An 11,979-nucleotide genomic window follows, 5' to 3' on the forward strand; every position below is an offset into this window, starting at 1 on the left:
AAAGGAGAGCAAATAATCTGTCTATAACAGACCAGACACAGGCAGAATAAATAAAGAAACAACTAAAAACCAAAGTTACACACTGCAGCTTTATGAAGGCTTGTAGAAATTTCAACTTACCTGAGAGCGTTTCCATTTGCCCATATCTGGCACCATACTGATTTCTTTCTTTGGCACCATGAAGGCACATTTGGGGGTTTCATCTTCAGAAGTGGATCCTGATCAATGAAAAAGAAAATGATGAAAAGAAGAAGAAAAGCATTATTTTTCAAGACCACCAGGTGTGAAAATGCTGAGCAGACAAAGAAAAAAAAAAATCACAAGGAGGTGTCAATTGCCGCACCATTACAGACAATCGCTCTAAAAACAGCTATCAGAGAAAAAGTCTACTCACTAAATCATAGCAGCTAGTTAGCAGCACAGAGACCCTACTAGCTGAAAATGTCTTTGATGTCTGTCTTTCAAGTTTAACAATAAGAGAAGATAACTTTCAATGCATTTTTGCTATAAGGGTTGTAAACCGCAACTTATTTAAGGTTTTTTCCATGTGCAATTTCCGCAACTTATTTATAGTTTTATTTAAGGTTTTTTCCATGTGCAATTTCAACCAATGTCCTCCACTGTCCAAAATTCAAACACAATTTTAGAGGAATTTAACAGGAGCAGATCATGTGACCATTATAAGTGCATGTTCTAATCTGGTGAGTAGAAACTCCCACCTTTTACTTTTGTTGGTTTAAGGAACATGTCTCCTGGTACTGCCTTTAGCTCCTGGTACTAGTTAATTCAGTCATAACTCAAACAGCTCATCGCATTTTGAACTGTGCATAGTTCCAATATCAGTTCCTTCGCATATAATAAAAAAGCTCCTGCCACCATCCCACAGTCCTTGTACTGGTCACTGTGGATGTAACAGTTGCCTGGAACTAATTCTACTTCTCGTGACTTAGAACTAGTTTTTGTAAATCTTAACACAAATGACACCTAGTATTGTCCTTTTCTTTTGTTAAAAAGATTTTCCTTTTCCTGTATTCTCAGTACCATCACATGGTGCTACTGGTGTTGTACCAAGTTTCTGGTACTTATTACTGCAGTCATAACACAAACAACTCCTGGTACAAGAACTGTGACTAGCTCCTTTACCTTTTCATGTGGTTGTAACACACAAAGCGGTTACAACCACTATGTTCCTAGTTCTAGGAACATAGAACAAGTTATTTCCACAATTAACCTCAGATGCCTGGACTATAGAATTCCTAGTGTTGGGGTCACAACACAAAAAACTACTGACATGTCCCTTTATATGTGGTCTGAGGCTGCCTCTAGTACTAATGCTCCTGGTACTGTCCGTAGTTTCAAATCCTAGAAACTATTGTTTTATTCATTTATGAATTAGTTCATATTCTACTGACTAGAAGTAATAGTAATTGGTTACTTTGTGTACTCGAGTACAAATTTAAGTCAAGTTTCTAACATGTAAAGACATGTGACGGTAACTTTCAGTCACATGTCATAACCTGAATATTGTTATGCAAAACAAAAGCTGTAGATGGCTAACTACATGTAACCGTGTTATACCCAAATACAAACACAATGCGAGCTAGAATAAGAGTTTTTACGGAACGCGAAAATATTTTAAAATGAATATGAGCTGGCTGGCTGACATACAAACACAATAACACAAAACTAGGTATAACTCGACCACACTTCGTGTGCACGACACTAAGGTTTTTTTGTTAAACAGATTAATTTAAAGTTTCTCTATTCCGAACAAAGAAACGGACTCTAAAAAATATTGTTCGAATTCGAGTTGCAGCGTTATTACTGTTTCTGTCATAACTGCAGCAGTTTGTAGTAGAAACGCCTGTATCATTTACCTGACTGCTGCTCCGTTTCCGCCATGCTTCTTCTTCTACCACCTCTACGCGACTTCCGGGCTGATTGATACCAGACGCCGTACTCTACTTCCCTCTTTCGGCGAAGAAAAACGTTTATTGAAATATGTATTTATTCAGATTCAGAAAAAAATATCCCAGCTGAGAATTCAAGTCTAATTGTGCAAAATATTGTCAACTAAATTAACAATTACAGAGACACTAACGAAATATGAAATGCACTCCTATTAATTTGGAACCAAACAAATAAATAAATACAACATGTCCATTTTTATTCAGTTCAGGGGAACCAGGCAAAGGTTAAAGGTGCAGTACTGCTGTAAAAATAAAAAATAAAAATACAACCTAGTAAAGTGTCAAAATGTGTTAAGGGGATTTAATTTGCAAGGACATAGATCAGTGTATATTTACATATAAATTGTCTTGTTTGACTTTTTTGGAAGTTATTTGAGCTGTGAAAAATTAAGGTAGTAGTGGTTTATAAAATTGGGTTTTCATTAGATGTCATTTTTAGGTTTTTGTTTTTTACATTGTTGTGTACAGTTGCACTTTTTTTTGCTTTGTAAAACCAAATCATAATTCCTTTATACCGCCCTAAACTGGAGTCCATGTAAAGCTCAGAGTACAATTTAAAGTAGCTGCAAGTACTAGTAAGACTAGTAAAACTAGTCACCGTTTTGATTAACGTTTCCACTGCTATAATTAGTCTGACCCGGAGCGCTTCGAAGAGGACAGGAAACACAATTAGGGAAGACACCTCAGCGAGAGAACGGGATTCGCCAGTCACCCGGGCACTGAAGTATATCAACCGGAGTCTCAGACAACAGTCGACGTCCGGTCTAGCATTTGATGCTGGCTAGCAGCCGATAGCTGATACTGACAGCGAAGCACGGTCGGCGGCGGATTCTCTGTCTGTGGGCGTTACTTTGTAAACATAATGTGGGGGATTTGCAGCAGAACTGCGGTAAGTAGAACACCGTTATCGAACAGTTGATGCTCGCTGTCTCTGACATCGGACCGAAGCACACTTCTTGTCATCTTCGACAAAACCGGGTTGACGAAATGAGCCACAACACCTTAATGAACAGTTATTGAAGAAGACATACTAGGTGACTCTTTGACGCAAACCGACAGTTTTGTTAGCTCTTGACACAGTTAGCTTGTCGAGCAGCAGGGGCAGTTATTGGTTAGCTCACACAACTGGGTGAAAGGTGAAAGTACGGTTTGGCTACGATACAAGTTGAAGTTTTGTCATGGTTTAATATACTTTTACAACTTAATTACTGATTATGCTTTTAGAGCACAATAGTTATTTTGTTGCCGTCCTTTTGTATTGTTTACCTGCATTACGTTTATGTTTGTCGGATCAGATCTTGTTACATAGCTTACAAAGCTGAAAGGTAAATCTATGCTTTATGAAACAATATATTGATCTGAGTTGATTATTCACACGGTTAAAATGTCTGAAGAGATGCAATGAAAATAAGCAAGCGATTACATAATTTATATTTACTTTTATTACATTTTATGTACTACATTCGATGTACTTTTTAAATATAATTCACAAAAGTCGAAAACAAAAAGTAGTTGTGTAATAACACACTCATTTTCATGCTTTTTTTCCCCGCTGTTCCGGGTTACTTAAGGTGAAGAGGTCGATGAGTAAACACTACCCCCTGCCGTTGGCTTCGGTATAATCACTAGATCAACCAAATGTTGATCTAAAAAAAAATCACTCTTTGCTGAAAAACGTTTTAAACTCCAGTGCCATCAACCTGGAGTAATAAAGTTGAAGCTGTTTATAGTTCCTTTTTACCCTAAAAGCCTAATTAAACTACAGTTAAAATGAATCTGCTATGCATTTTTTACATTATAATTCTTTAATTTAATGTATACATTGTAAACTCATTTTCACGCTAGTCATTAGACCAGGAACTACATTATAATTCTTTAATTTAGTGTATACATTGTAAACTGTAAACTAATTTTCACGCTAGTCATTAGACCAGGAAACGTTGCCTACACTACAAAGGAAAGGAGCGTGTTCTGCTTCTCGTGTACAGAACACAAACAAACAAACTACATTCTTTGTAACAAAGGCTTCACATGTTAAATCTTGTTACCAAAATCAAAGAATGGAACTAACTGTTCTAGAAGGACCAATATTAAAGGGCAGAAATGTTACAGAGAATGAATCAGCTTCTTGGATCAAAGCTATTGTAGTACTTGTTCATTAAAGGAGGAGGTGTTATTCCTTAGTCTTAAACACAAATTCCTTTGTCTCAGGTGAAGTTGGGGATGGCCAAACCCTGCAGCTTGGTGAAAACAAACCACCTGGTGAAGCCTGTATCAGCCACGCGGGTTGCCGGCAGATACCTCACTCACCAGCAGGGCCTGCCATGTCTCCCCGTACCCCCCCTGCAGCAGACGTGTGAGCGTTACATCACAGCGCTGGAGCCCATCGTGGAGGTGGACGAGCTGAAACACACCAAAGAGTTGGTGCAGGAGTTTCAGAAGTCAGGGGGCGTCGGAGAGAAGCTGCAGAAAGGCCTGGAGGAGAGAGCGAAGAGCACTGAGAACTGGGTGAGCTGAAGTTTCACACACTTGATGATGACGATTTTAAGCTCTTCACAATCACGTTAATCACGTGAATCATACCTCTGATCATGTATATTTCATCTATGAAACTGGTATCACTGTACAGTATCTCGTCCTCTGTGTCCGCAGTTGTCAGAATGGTGGGTACAGCTAGCTTATCTGGAGTACCGACTGCCTGTGGTGGTCCACTCCAGTCCAGGGCTGGTCTTACCTCGCATGAACTTCAGGGACAAACAAGGGCAGATAAGGTAAACAACCAGAGGGCAGATTGACTGACCTGAAGATGCTGTAATACCAATAACAACAACTACTGGCTCAGTTAAATCAGAATATTAGGCAGAATGAAAGTGAAAGTTACGTTATTTGTCATTGTGACGCCATAGAGGAACTGCATACTTTAATTGCACCATTAATGTTAGGACATTAGCAATGTTCATTTCTCTGTGTTGGTGACTATACAGCATTGTTGCTCCTGTGTTGTTATACGTATTATATTGCCAGATGCCAAATCGCCACCGTTACCAATAATAACCTTTTTTTTTTATCATTGTTTTTTACAAGCCCTTTGATTTATAAGAGCCTTTTTTTGAAGTGTTCTCTTATTAATGTATTGAAATATAAAACCTTATACATCCTCCTGCTCTCTGTCTTTAGGTTTGCTGCCAAACTGATCGCAGGGGTTTTGGATTTTAAGACCATGATTGACAAGTAAGAGTACAGGCAAGAGTTGTGAAGTAATTTAATGAAGACTAATTGTTGAGATATCCATCCATCTGTTTGCCTGTCTGTCTGAATCGTTGAGATATCCATCCATCCATCCATCTGTTTGCCTGTCTGTCTATTCTATCTATCCATCCAGTAATAAAAAGTAGTATTTCTTCTTTTGTTAATTAAGTCATAAGAGTAATAGAGAAAAATGTTTAAACAAATAGCTGGGGACACACTACACAACTGGGTAAGAATCTGGCAGCAGTCCCTGCAGTGTGTCCTCAGCATGTTCTGTTAGTTGTAATTCTCTCAAATGTCACTGGATAATTGCATCATTGGATGGTCTTTTGCAGTGAGACCCTTCCCGTCGAGTACCTGGGAGGGAAAGCTCTGTGCATGAATCAATATTATGAAGTGCTGTCGTCGTGTCGTGTCCCAGGGCTGAAGAGAGACATGGTGGTGAACCACGCAAAGAGCACACCACCCCCCAAACACATCATAGTCGTACACAACTTCCAGGTGAGTAAAGTGGGCTGCATACATAGGACTCTTCTAGAGAGGCGCCGATATCCAGGGAGTCAGACGCTTCTGATGTTTTTATGTCCTAGATTACGATGTTGGCACTGTAACTGCGTGACATTGTAGGAATGGAACGCTGACCTAAGTAGACGACCCCCTACATTCCTATCCGTTTGTAAAAACTGACAACCCTTGAACCTAGTTTGTCTATGGTGATTTGAACTTAGACGTTGTAACCTTAGCTTTGTGTTTCAAGGTCGAACTTCTGGTACATTTTTTAATCTCTCTTGAATGCGGTTCAATTTCTGAAAGATCTTATTTCTCCTTCATTGGTCTCAGTTCTTAGATCTTTTTTTATTTTTTTTTTATTTCTCCTTCATTGGTCTCAGTTCTTTGCTCTGGACGTGTACAACGCTGACGATAGTCCGCTGACGGTGGAGCAGCTGTGCAGTCAGCTGGAGAGAATCTGCAGCTCCTCGAATCAGAACATGGTGGAGCCTGTCGGCATCCTGACCACCCAGCACCGTGACGCCTGGGGACAGGCCTATGTCAACCTCATCAAAGGTGAGCGGACGGCGCTGCCGTTTTAACACAAACCAAACGTGCGATTACAGAAGTACAACTGTCCACGCAGTGTCTGGTAACGTGCGATCACAGAAGTACAACTGTCCACGCAGTGTCTACAGCGGCACGTTCTCCCTTTTGTAAGCAGATGCCACCAACAAAGCCTCCGTGTCTACCATCCAGAGAAGCATCTTTACCCTGTGTATGGACGGAGTGATGCCGCAGGAGTCCGAGCAGACATACCGCAGTTCTGCTGCCATCCAGATGCTGCATGGAGGAGGAAGCCGGTGGAACAGCGCCAACCGCTGGTTTGACAAGACCCTGCAGGTAACCATTTTAACGCAGCGACAACGAACCTCACAGTATCTCTGTTCCATGACTCTGGAATTCACACCTGTGCCCAAGAACGTCAGGTCACTGTCAGTCTGAAGGTCATAATTACAATGTCTCCGTTCATTGATCTTTTATAGTTTTTTTTTTAATGCACTTGTTTTTACTGTACTGTTATACAGTATATATTTGTTATTTGTTTTTACTCTACTGTTATACAGTATATATTTGTTATTATATTTAGCCATATATAAAGGAAATGCACCTGCAAAGTCACAGAATCAGCCAATAAGGCTGTGGTTGGTCGAAGTATTATTTCTTTTTCTCAGCAAAGGTGCAGGGAGAGAGGGTTGTTGACAAAATGTTCAATATCAATATCATAATAATAATAATCAATAATCATTAGGAGACTGTGTCTGTTGAAGCCATGACCAGTGTAAGTCCGGTTGTTTATTTTAGATATTCCTGCCTCAAGGTGAATGTGCTTTTGGTTTTCCTTGTCTCCCTCAGTTTATCGTCGGGGAGGACGGGACATGTGGTGCAAACTACGAGCACGCTCCAGCCGAAGGCCCGCCCATCGTGGCCTTAATCGACCATGTCGTAGAATACACGTAAGTAGGTCGGAGGTCGCCTTATTAGATCATCAGCCCCTTTATTTTGACTGCAGAGGACAAGAAGAGATACACTATGCAGTAAACACAGAGGCCGTGTGTTGACTAGTTTCTTGGGCAACAGGAGGAAGGAGAAGGACGAAGAAGTGCTGCAGCCTCCTGAGGAGCCGCTGCCCGGACCTCAGAAACTACACTTCAACATCACACCAGAGGTCAAGAAGAGCATCGAAGAAGCCAAGCAGAGCATGAACACGTGAGATATGCCCACACGGTGGCAGCAAAGTTCTCTGCAAATCTCCACATCTGTACCATCCCTGTTTTGCAGCTTTGGTTGTCTGAGAAACCGATAAGGAAAACACAGACGCTCAGCTGTGATCTTCAGCAGTCTGTGGCTGCTCCTTGAGTTTACAATTTAAAGAAAAAGTTCTGTGTAGTGTTTCTTTTACATCTAAGTTTAAAAGATTTACTCAATTCTTTTTTTTATACATTCTTAATTGAGCTATAATCCTATTCAACCTATATTTTATTGAAAATTATTTTATATATTTTTTTTACTTTCTATACTGATCACTTTTTTTTTTGTTCTTTTTTTTTTATTAATTGACTAATGCATTAATCAATTCCAAACACTGCTGACTGCTGGTCTGGGTATTGAGGAACATTTCATTTTGTTGACACAAGATGTCACTGTGTTCACTTTCTTCAACTATAGCCTAGCTCAGGACCTGGACATGAAGGTCATAGTGTTTGAACACTTTGGGAAAAATGTCCCCAAGGTGCACAAGATGAGTCCGGACGCCTTCATCCAGATGGCGCTGCAGCTGGCCTACTACAGGTTAGATGTCAATGAATCTCTGTAGGACTGGATTCAGACTCAGGTCTGTGTGTGTTTGTGTTACGGTCTCCTGACCTTATCTCTGCAGGTTGTACCAGCGCTGCTGTGCCACGTACGAAAGCGCCTCCCTAAGGATGTTTAGACTCGGTCGTACAGACACCATACGATCAGCATCCAACGCTTCGGCTGCCTTCATCAGAGCCTTTGATGACAGCAGCAGACAGGTCAGACATTGACCCATTAACACTTATGTGGAATCTAGAAACATTTTCAGTAGTGGCAACTAGTGGACAGATGGTGCAACTGCAGTGTTCTCGACATTGCACATTATTAAACAGGCACAAAATTACACGTGCTACCGTGTAGATTCCAAATGCAGCAATAACACGGAAAACAGAAACACTGACCCCATGTGGTCAACCTTGGAATTTAATGTGTGTAATGTTTCTTGGCAGAAAATGAATACTCAATGTTTAAAAGGTTTAATGGAAGTTGAAAATAAACTCTACTTCCACCACAGTAAACAATTAACATATTTTTAAATAAATGTTAACAAACTATGAGGTGATACACAAATGTGTTTGTTCCTGTGTTCCACAGAACACTGAGAAGCTGGAGCTGATGGAGAAGGCTGTTCATGCTCACAGGTCCTACACCAACATGGTAAGTGTTCACTGCAGCACAGAGGGACTGCCGGCTGCTGATGTTTCTCAACATCGCACGGAAATAAATCCACTCATCTCCTTCTGGTTCTCCTCAGGCCATTAATGGTCAGGCCATAGACCGACACCTCCTGGGTCTGAGGATGCAGGCCGTGGAGGAAAAACTGACTGTGCCTGAAATCTTCAAAGACGCAGCCTATGCTAAGGCTCTGCACTACCAGCTGTCAACTAGTCAGGTTCGAGTAAAGCTATAAAGCTGCAGCACAGATTCAACCTTGTGTTTAGACAAAGATGGAGTGTTGGAGCAGTCCCAGAGTGGACAGGTTTGAAAACTGAGTAACCCATTAACCTCGCACCACACAATAATAACAATGCTGGAAACCATGCTACTTGACCATGCTGGAGAAGCTAGTTAGGCTACAGTTAGCCATCTCTACCTTTTTTGAGTATCTTTACAGTTAGCTTTACACGCATGCGCTGTGGCTTCTTTTCCGGTTTTTCGAACTTCTGGTTCAAATCCTTCCAGTGTACCACATACAGGCCTGGTATATGTACTACAGGTACTGCAGTCGTATTCAGCAGCTCCATTTAAACGCTGAATTTGTTTGTGCCGGACCTGAGTTAACGCTCCGTGTACGAGGGCTGCTGTAGTCGTATCATATTGTTGTAAACGGGGCCTTTATCTCCCAGCATCCAACTGCTTCCTTTTGGTGGTTCCTGAGAACTTCCCAGAACCACCAGTAAGACCAGCATTAAAATACAGCAGCTTACGCCAGTTTAGAAGAGGGGAATTTGTTCCTAATAATGCAAAGTTGTTGTAAGAAACGTGTGAAGGTATTGATGGGAATTAGATACCTCTCAAGGCATTTTAAATACCAAAAATGGTACATGCACCATAGTTTGAGAACCACTGTTGAAGATACCAGATATACTCAGGAGTCTGTTCCACATTAGGATGACATTTTATCTATTTGTTTTCACTAACATTAACCTCAGTGTCTTGTGTTTTTCCACCAGGTTCCATCTAAGACGGACTGCGTCATGTGCTTCGGTCCGGTTGTCCAAAACGGCTACGGCGTGTGCTACAACCCCATGAATGACCACATCAATTTCGCCCTGTCGTCTTTCAACACGTGCAAAGAGACGAACTCTGCGCATCTGGCTCAGGCCGTGGAGAGCGCTCTGCTGGACATGAGGGCTCTGCTGGAACAGACGCCACGGGCCAAACTGTGAAGCTCCTCCCTGAAGTCATGTGACCTGACAGCATCCTTCGACCGGCCAGGTCGAGCCTGTGCCACGCCGGCTTTGTGTCGTTGAGGATTGTGCACTTTAAATCAAGCTGCAGCGTCGTCAGTACAATCTCTGGTTTTACTTCGTACAAACTCGGTTCAAACAGAAATGAGTCGGTTATTTAACACTAATCATGCGACTGGCTGTTAGATAGTTTTTTCTAACGTGAAAAAAAGATTCTGAATCTTAAACAATTTTACTGCTAAAGTACTAATATGGAATACTGCATTTATGCAGTAAATGTTGCCAGTGAGGTGATTAAAAATTAGCATTTGGAGGCAAAAACGAGCCCCAAAACTAAAGCTGCACATGGTCTTGTGAAGTATTTTTGTTCTGTGGGCCAGTCTTTGTCACACTGTCCACAAACGAGCCTTGTCCTGGTGTGCACGTGTCCAGACATGTGATGGTACTCATCAACTACTCATGTGAAAGAGATTCAAACACCAAGTTGTATTCTGTTTTTAGCATTCAAAAACACAGCTGGGAAAACCCCTGGGTATTCTTTGGAAAGACCATACCACCCACCTCCTTGTAATCTGTCAATGAAAACAAACTGTGTACAAACCACTGAATGGAACTCTAAAAAAGATCTCTAAAAATGAAAGATGAGGGAAAAATCGACCAGGAGTTGGAGAGAACCACCATCTTTGTGTAATGTAACCAAACCTCAAAACCTCAAAAAGGGTTCAAGATTGGGAAGCAGCCGTGTTGGTTTTTCTGGAGACCGCTATAAACTTCACCTCCTGCAGGTGTCGCTACATTGCGTTTGATTGACCACTAGAACCGACCGTTGGGATGTATTCTGAGTAATTTTGGCAAATTACATAAAGAATAACAATGGTGGAAACGTTGACTATTTTAGAATATGTTCTGCTCCTGCTGGGCTGAAGTGGTATTGCATGTGATGAAGGCATTTCTGTGCTGCTCCTTCAATTTAGACAAATGGGTTTTATGTACAATCAGTTCTTGCAAAAGAGCAGTCATTATGCCAGTACAGACAGTATGTAGCTGTATGATTCATGGGAAAAACGTGGCGCTAACCAGGGAGCGATAGTACTGGTTGAACAAATTACTTGAAGCTTTTGGAGCAGAAGCTAAAGCTCCAACTTTAGCTCTCTCTCTCTCTCTCTCATTCTCTCGCCCTCTTTCAGCAGTGTCAGTTTACTTACGGGCAATAACAACGCTCCCTTCAACAGAAATGGCTAATTGATGAAGTACAAGTAGAGTACTAACCCTGGACCTTGGACACGGGGTTTCACTTTGTCAAAAGGTTTAATTAATTACCAATGTGCTAAAGAGGAAAATTCTGGAAGATGCGGAGAGTTTTAACAACGAACCTTATTTTTATAATTTCAACGAAAGCGACTGTTCAGTTTTTATTTTCAGCATGTACAGGAAAACGGTTCAGAATATCTTGTAAGGCTTCATAGAAGGTGCCATTCTATTCTTAAGGTCAGATCAGTGTGACATGTGTGTGTCTCAAAGTGCAGTTTGAAAATGTTTTATGTCTTTTTCCTTCACCTCTGCTGTGCCTTTCTTCTTCTGTCCATCAGGGGTCACCAGTGTGAAAATCAGATAAAGTATGTATATGTCCTTGTTTGTAAAAACTTTTAACCCACGAAGTAAGTCGTTAGAGTTGGTTTAATTGAAGATTGATTCTATAAATGCACAATTTACAGTCCTGCAACTTTTGCTTCGTTTTTAGTCATTCACTGGGTTCACACTCACATTCACACCTGTGCTGAATTTTGCTAATGGACCTTGGATTTTTGTAGTCAGCACCCGCTGGTCAGTAGTGGAACTGCATGTGACTTGGTTTTTCTGTGTAGCGTCATTAGGACTGAGGTGTTTCTTTTTAATGTACACTCTGTGGTTGAAGAAATACTGCTATCCTAGAACAGACAATATATGAAATGGAAGCTCTGTGACATGTGACAAAAATGTAAATGTAATATTGGCAACGTGAG

The 11,979-nt window shown here is 41.0% G+C and overlaps 2 protein-coding genes across 5 annotated transcripts in view; one reads left to right on the plus strand and one right to left on the minus strand.

Annotated features, from left to right (window-relative positions):
• The window catches only part of ptpa (protein phosphatase 2 phosphatase activator), a 17,940-nt gene extending 15,952 nt beyond the window's left edge, over window positions 1–1,988 (minus strand). The window contains exons 1-2 of one of the 2 annotated variants that reach the window (XM_008324453.3): window positions 1,878–1,988; window positions 121–218 (exon numbers count right to left, since the gene is read on the minus strand). In XM_008324453.3, coding sequence (XP_008322675.1) covers window positions 121–218; window positions 1,878–1,902 — 123 coding nt within the window. In that variant the 5' untranslated portion in view covers window positions 1,903–1,988. Of the gene's footprint in view, window positions 1–120; window positions 219–719; window positions 1,855–1,877 lie in introns of those variants that run through there. The other variant, XM_008324452.3, reaches the window with a different exon arrangement.
• On the plus strand, window positions 608–11,699 carry crata (carnitine O-acetyltransferase a). 3 transcript variants are annotated; one of them, XM_025062223.1, is made up of 14 exons: window positions 608–701; window positions 4,182–4,478; window positions 4,623–4,741; window positions 5,148–5,201; window positions 5,555–5,720; window positions 6,110–6,284; window positions 6,433–6,611; window positions 7,125–7,225; window positions 7,350–7,478; window positions 7,938–8,060; window positions 8,149–8,284; window positions 8,661–8,723; window positions 8,821–8,958; window positions 9,740–11,699. In XM_025062223.1, the coding sequence occupies exons 2-14, from the start codon at window positions 4,194–4,196 to the stop codon at window positions 9,953–9,955; spliced, it is 1,884 nt and encodes a 627-aa protein (XP_024917991.1). In that variant the 5' UTR covers window positions 608–701; window positions 4,182–4,193; the 3' UTR covers window positions 9,956–11,699. The 3 variants fall into 3 exon arrangements, with proteins under 3 accessions (XP_024917991.1, XP_008322671.1, XP_008322673.1); XM_008324449.3 differs by lacking the exon at window positions 608–701 and adding an exon at window positions 2,833–2,859; XM_008324451.3 differs by lacking the exon at window positions 608–701 and adding an exon at window positions 2,866–3,004.
• Window positions 11,700–11,979: the final 280 nt, after the last annotated feature.

This window comes from Cynoglossus semilaevis, chromosome 14 (assembly GCF_000523025.1).
Source record: "Cynoglossus semilaevis isolate Cse_v1.0 chromosome 14, Cse_v1.0, whole genome shotgun sequence".
Classification (NCBI taxonomy): Eukaryota; Metazoa; Chordata; class Actinopteri; order Pleuronectiformes; family Cynoglossidae; genus Cynoglossus; species Cynoglossus semilaevis.

Bases quoted from the DNA above. Each gene is read 5' to 3' on its own strand.
- crata (XM_008324449.3), top strand. From the start codon at position 2,833: ATGTGGGGGATTTGCAGCAGAACTGCG. The intron at 7,226-7,349 runs GTAAGTAGGTCG...CTTGGGCAACAG, and splicing joins GACCATGTCGTAGAATACAC to GAGGAAGGAGAAGGACGAAG. The intron at 8,724-8,820 runs GTAAGTGTTCAC...GGTTCTCCTCAG, and splicing joins ACAGGTCCTACACCAACATG to GCCATTAATGGTCAGGCCAT.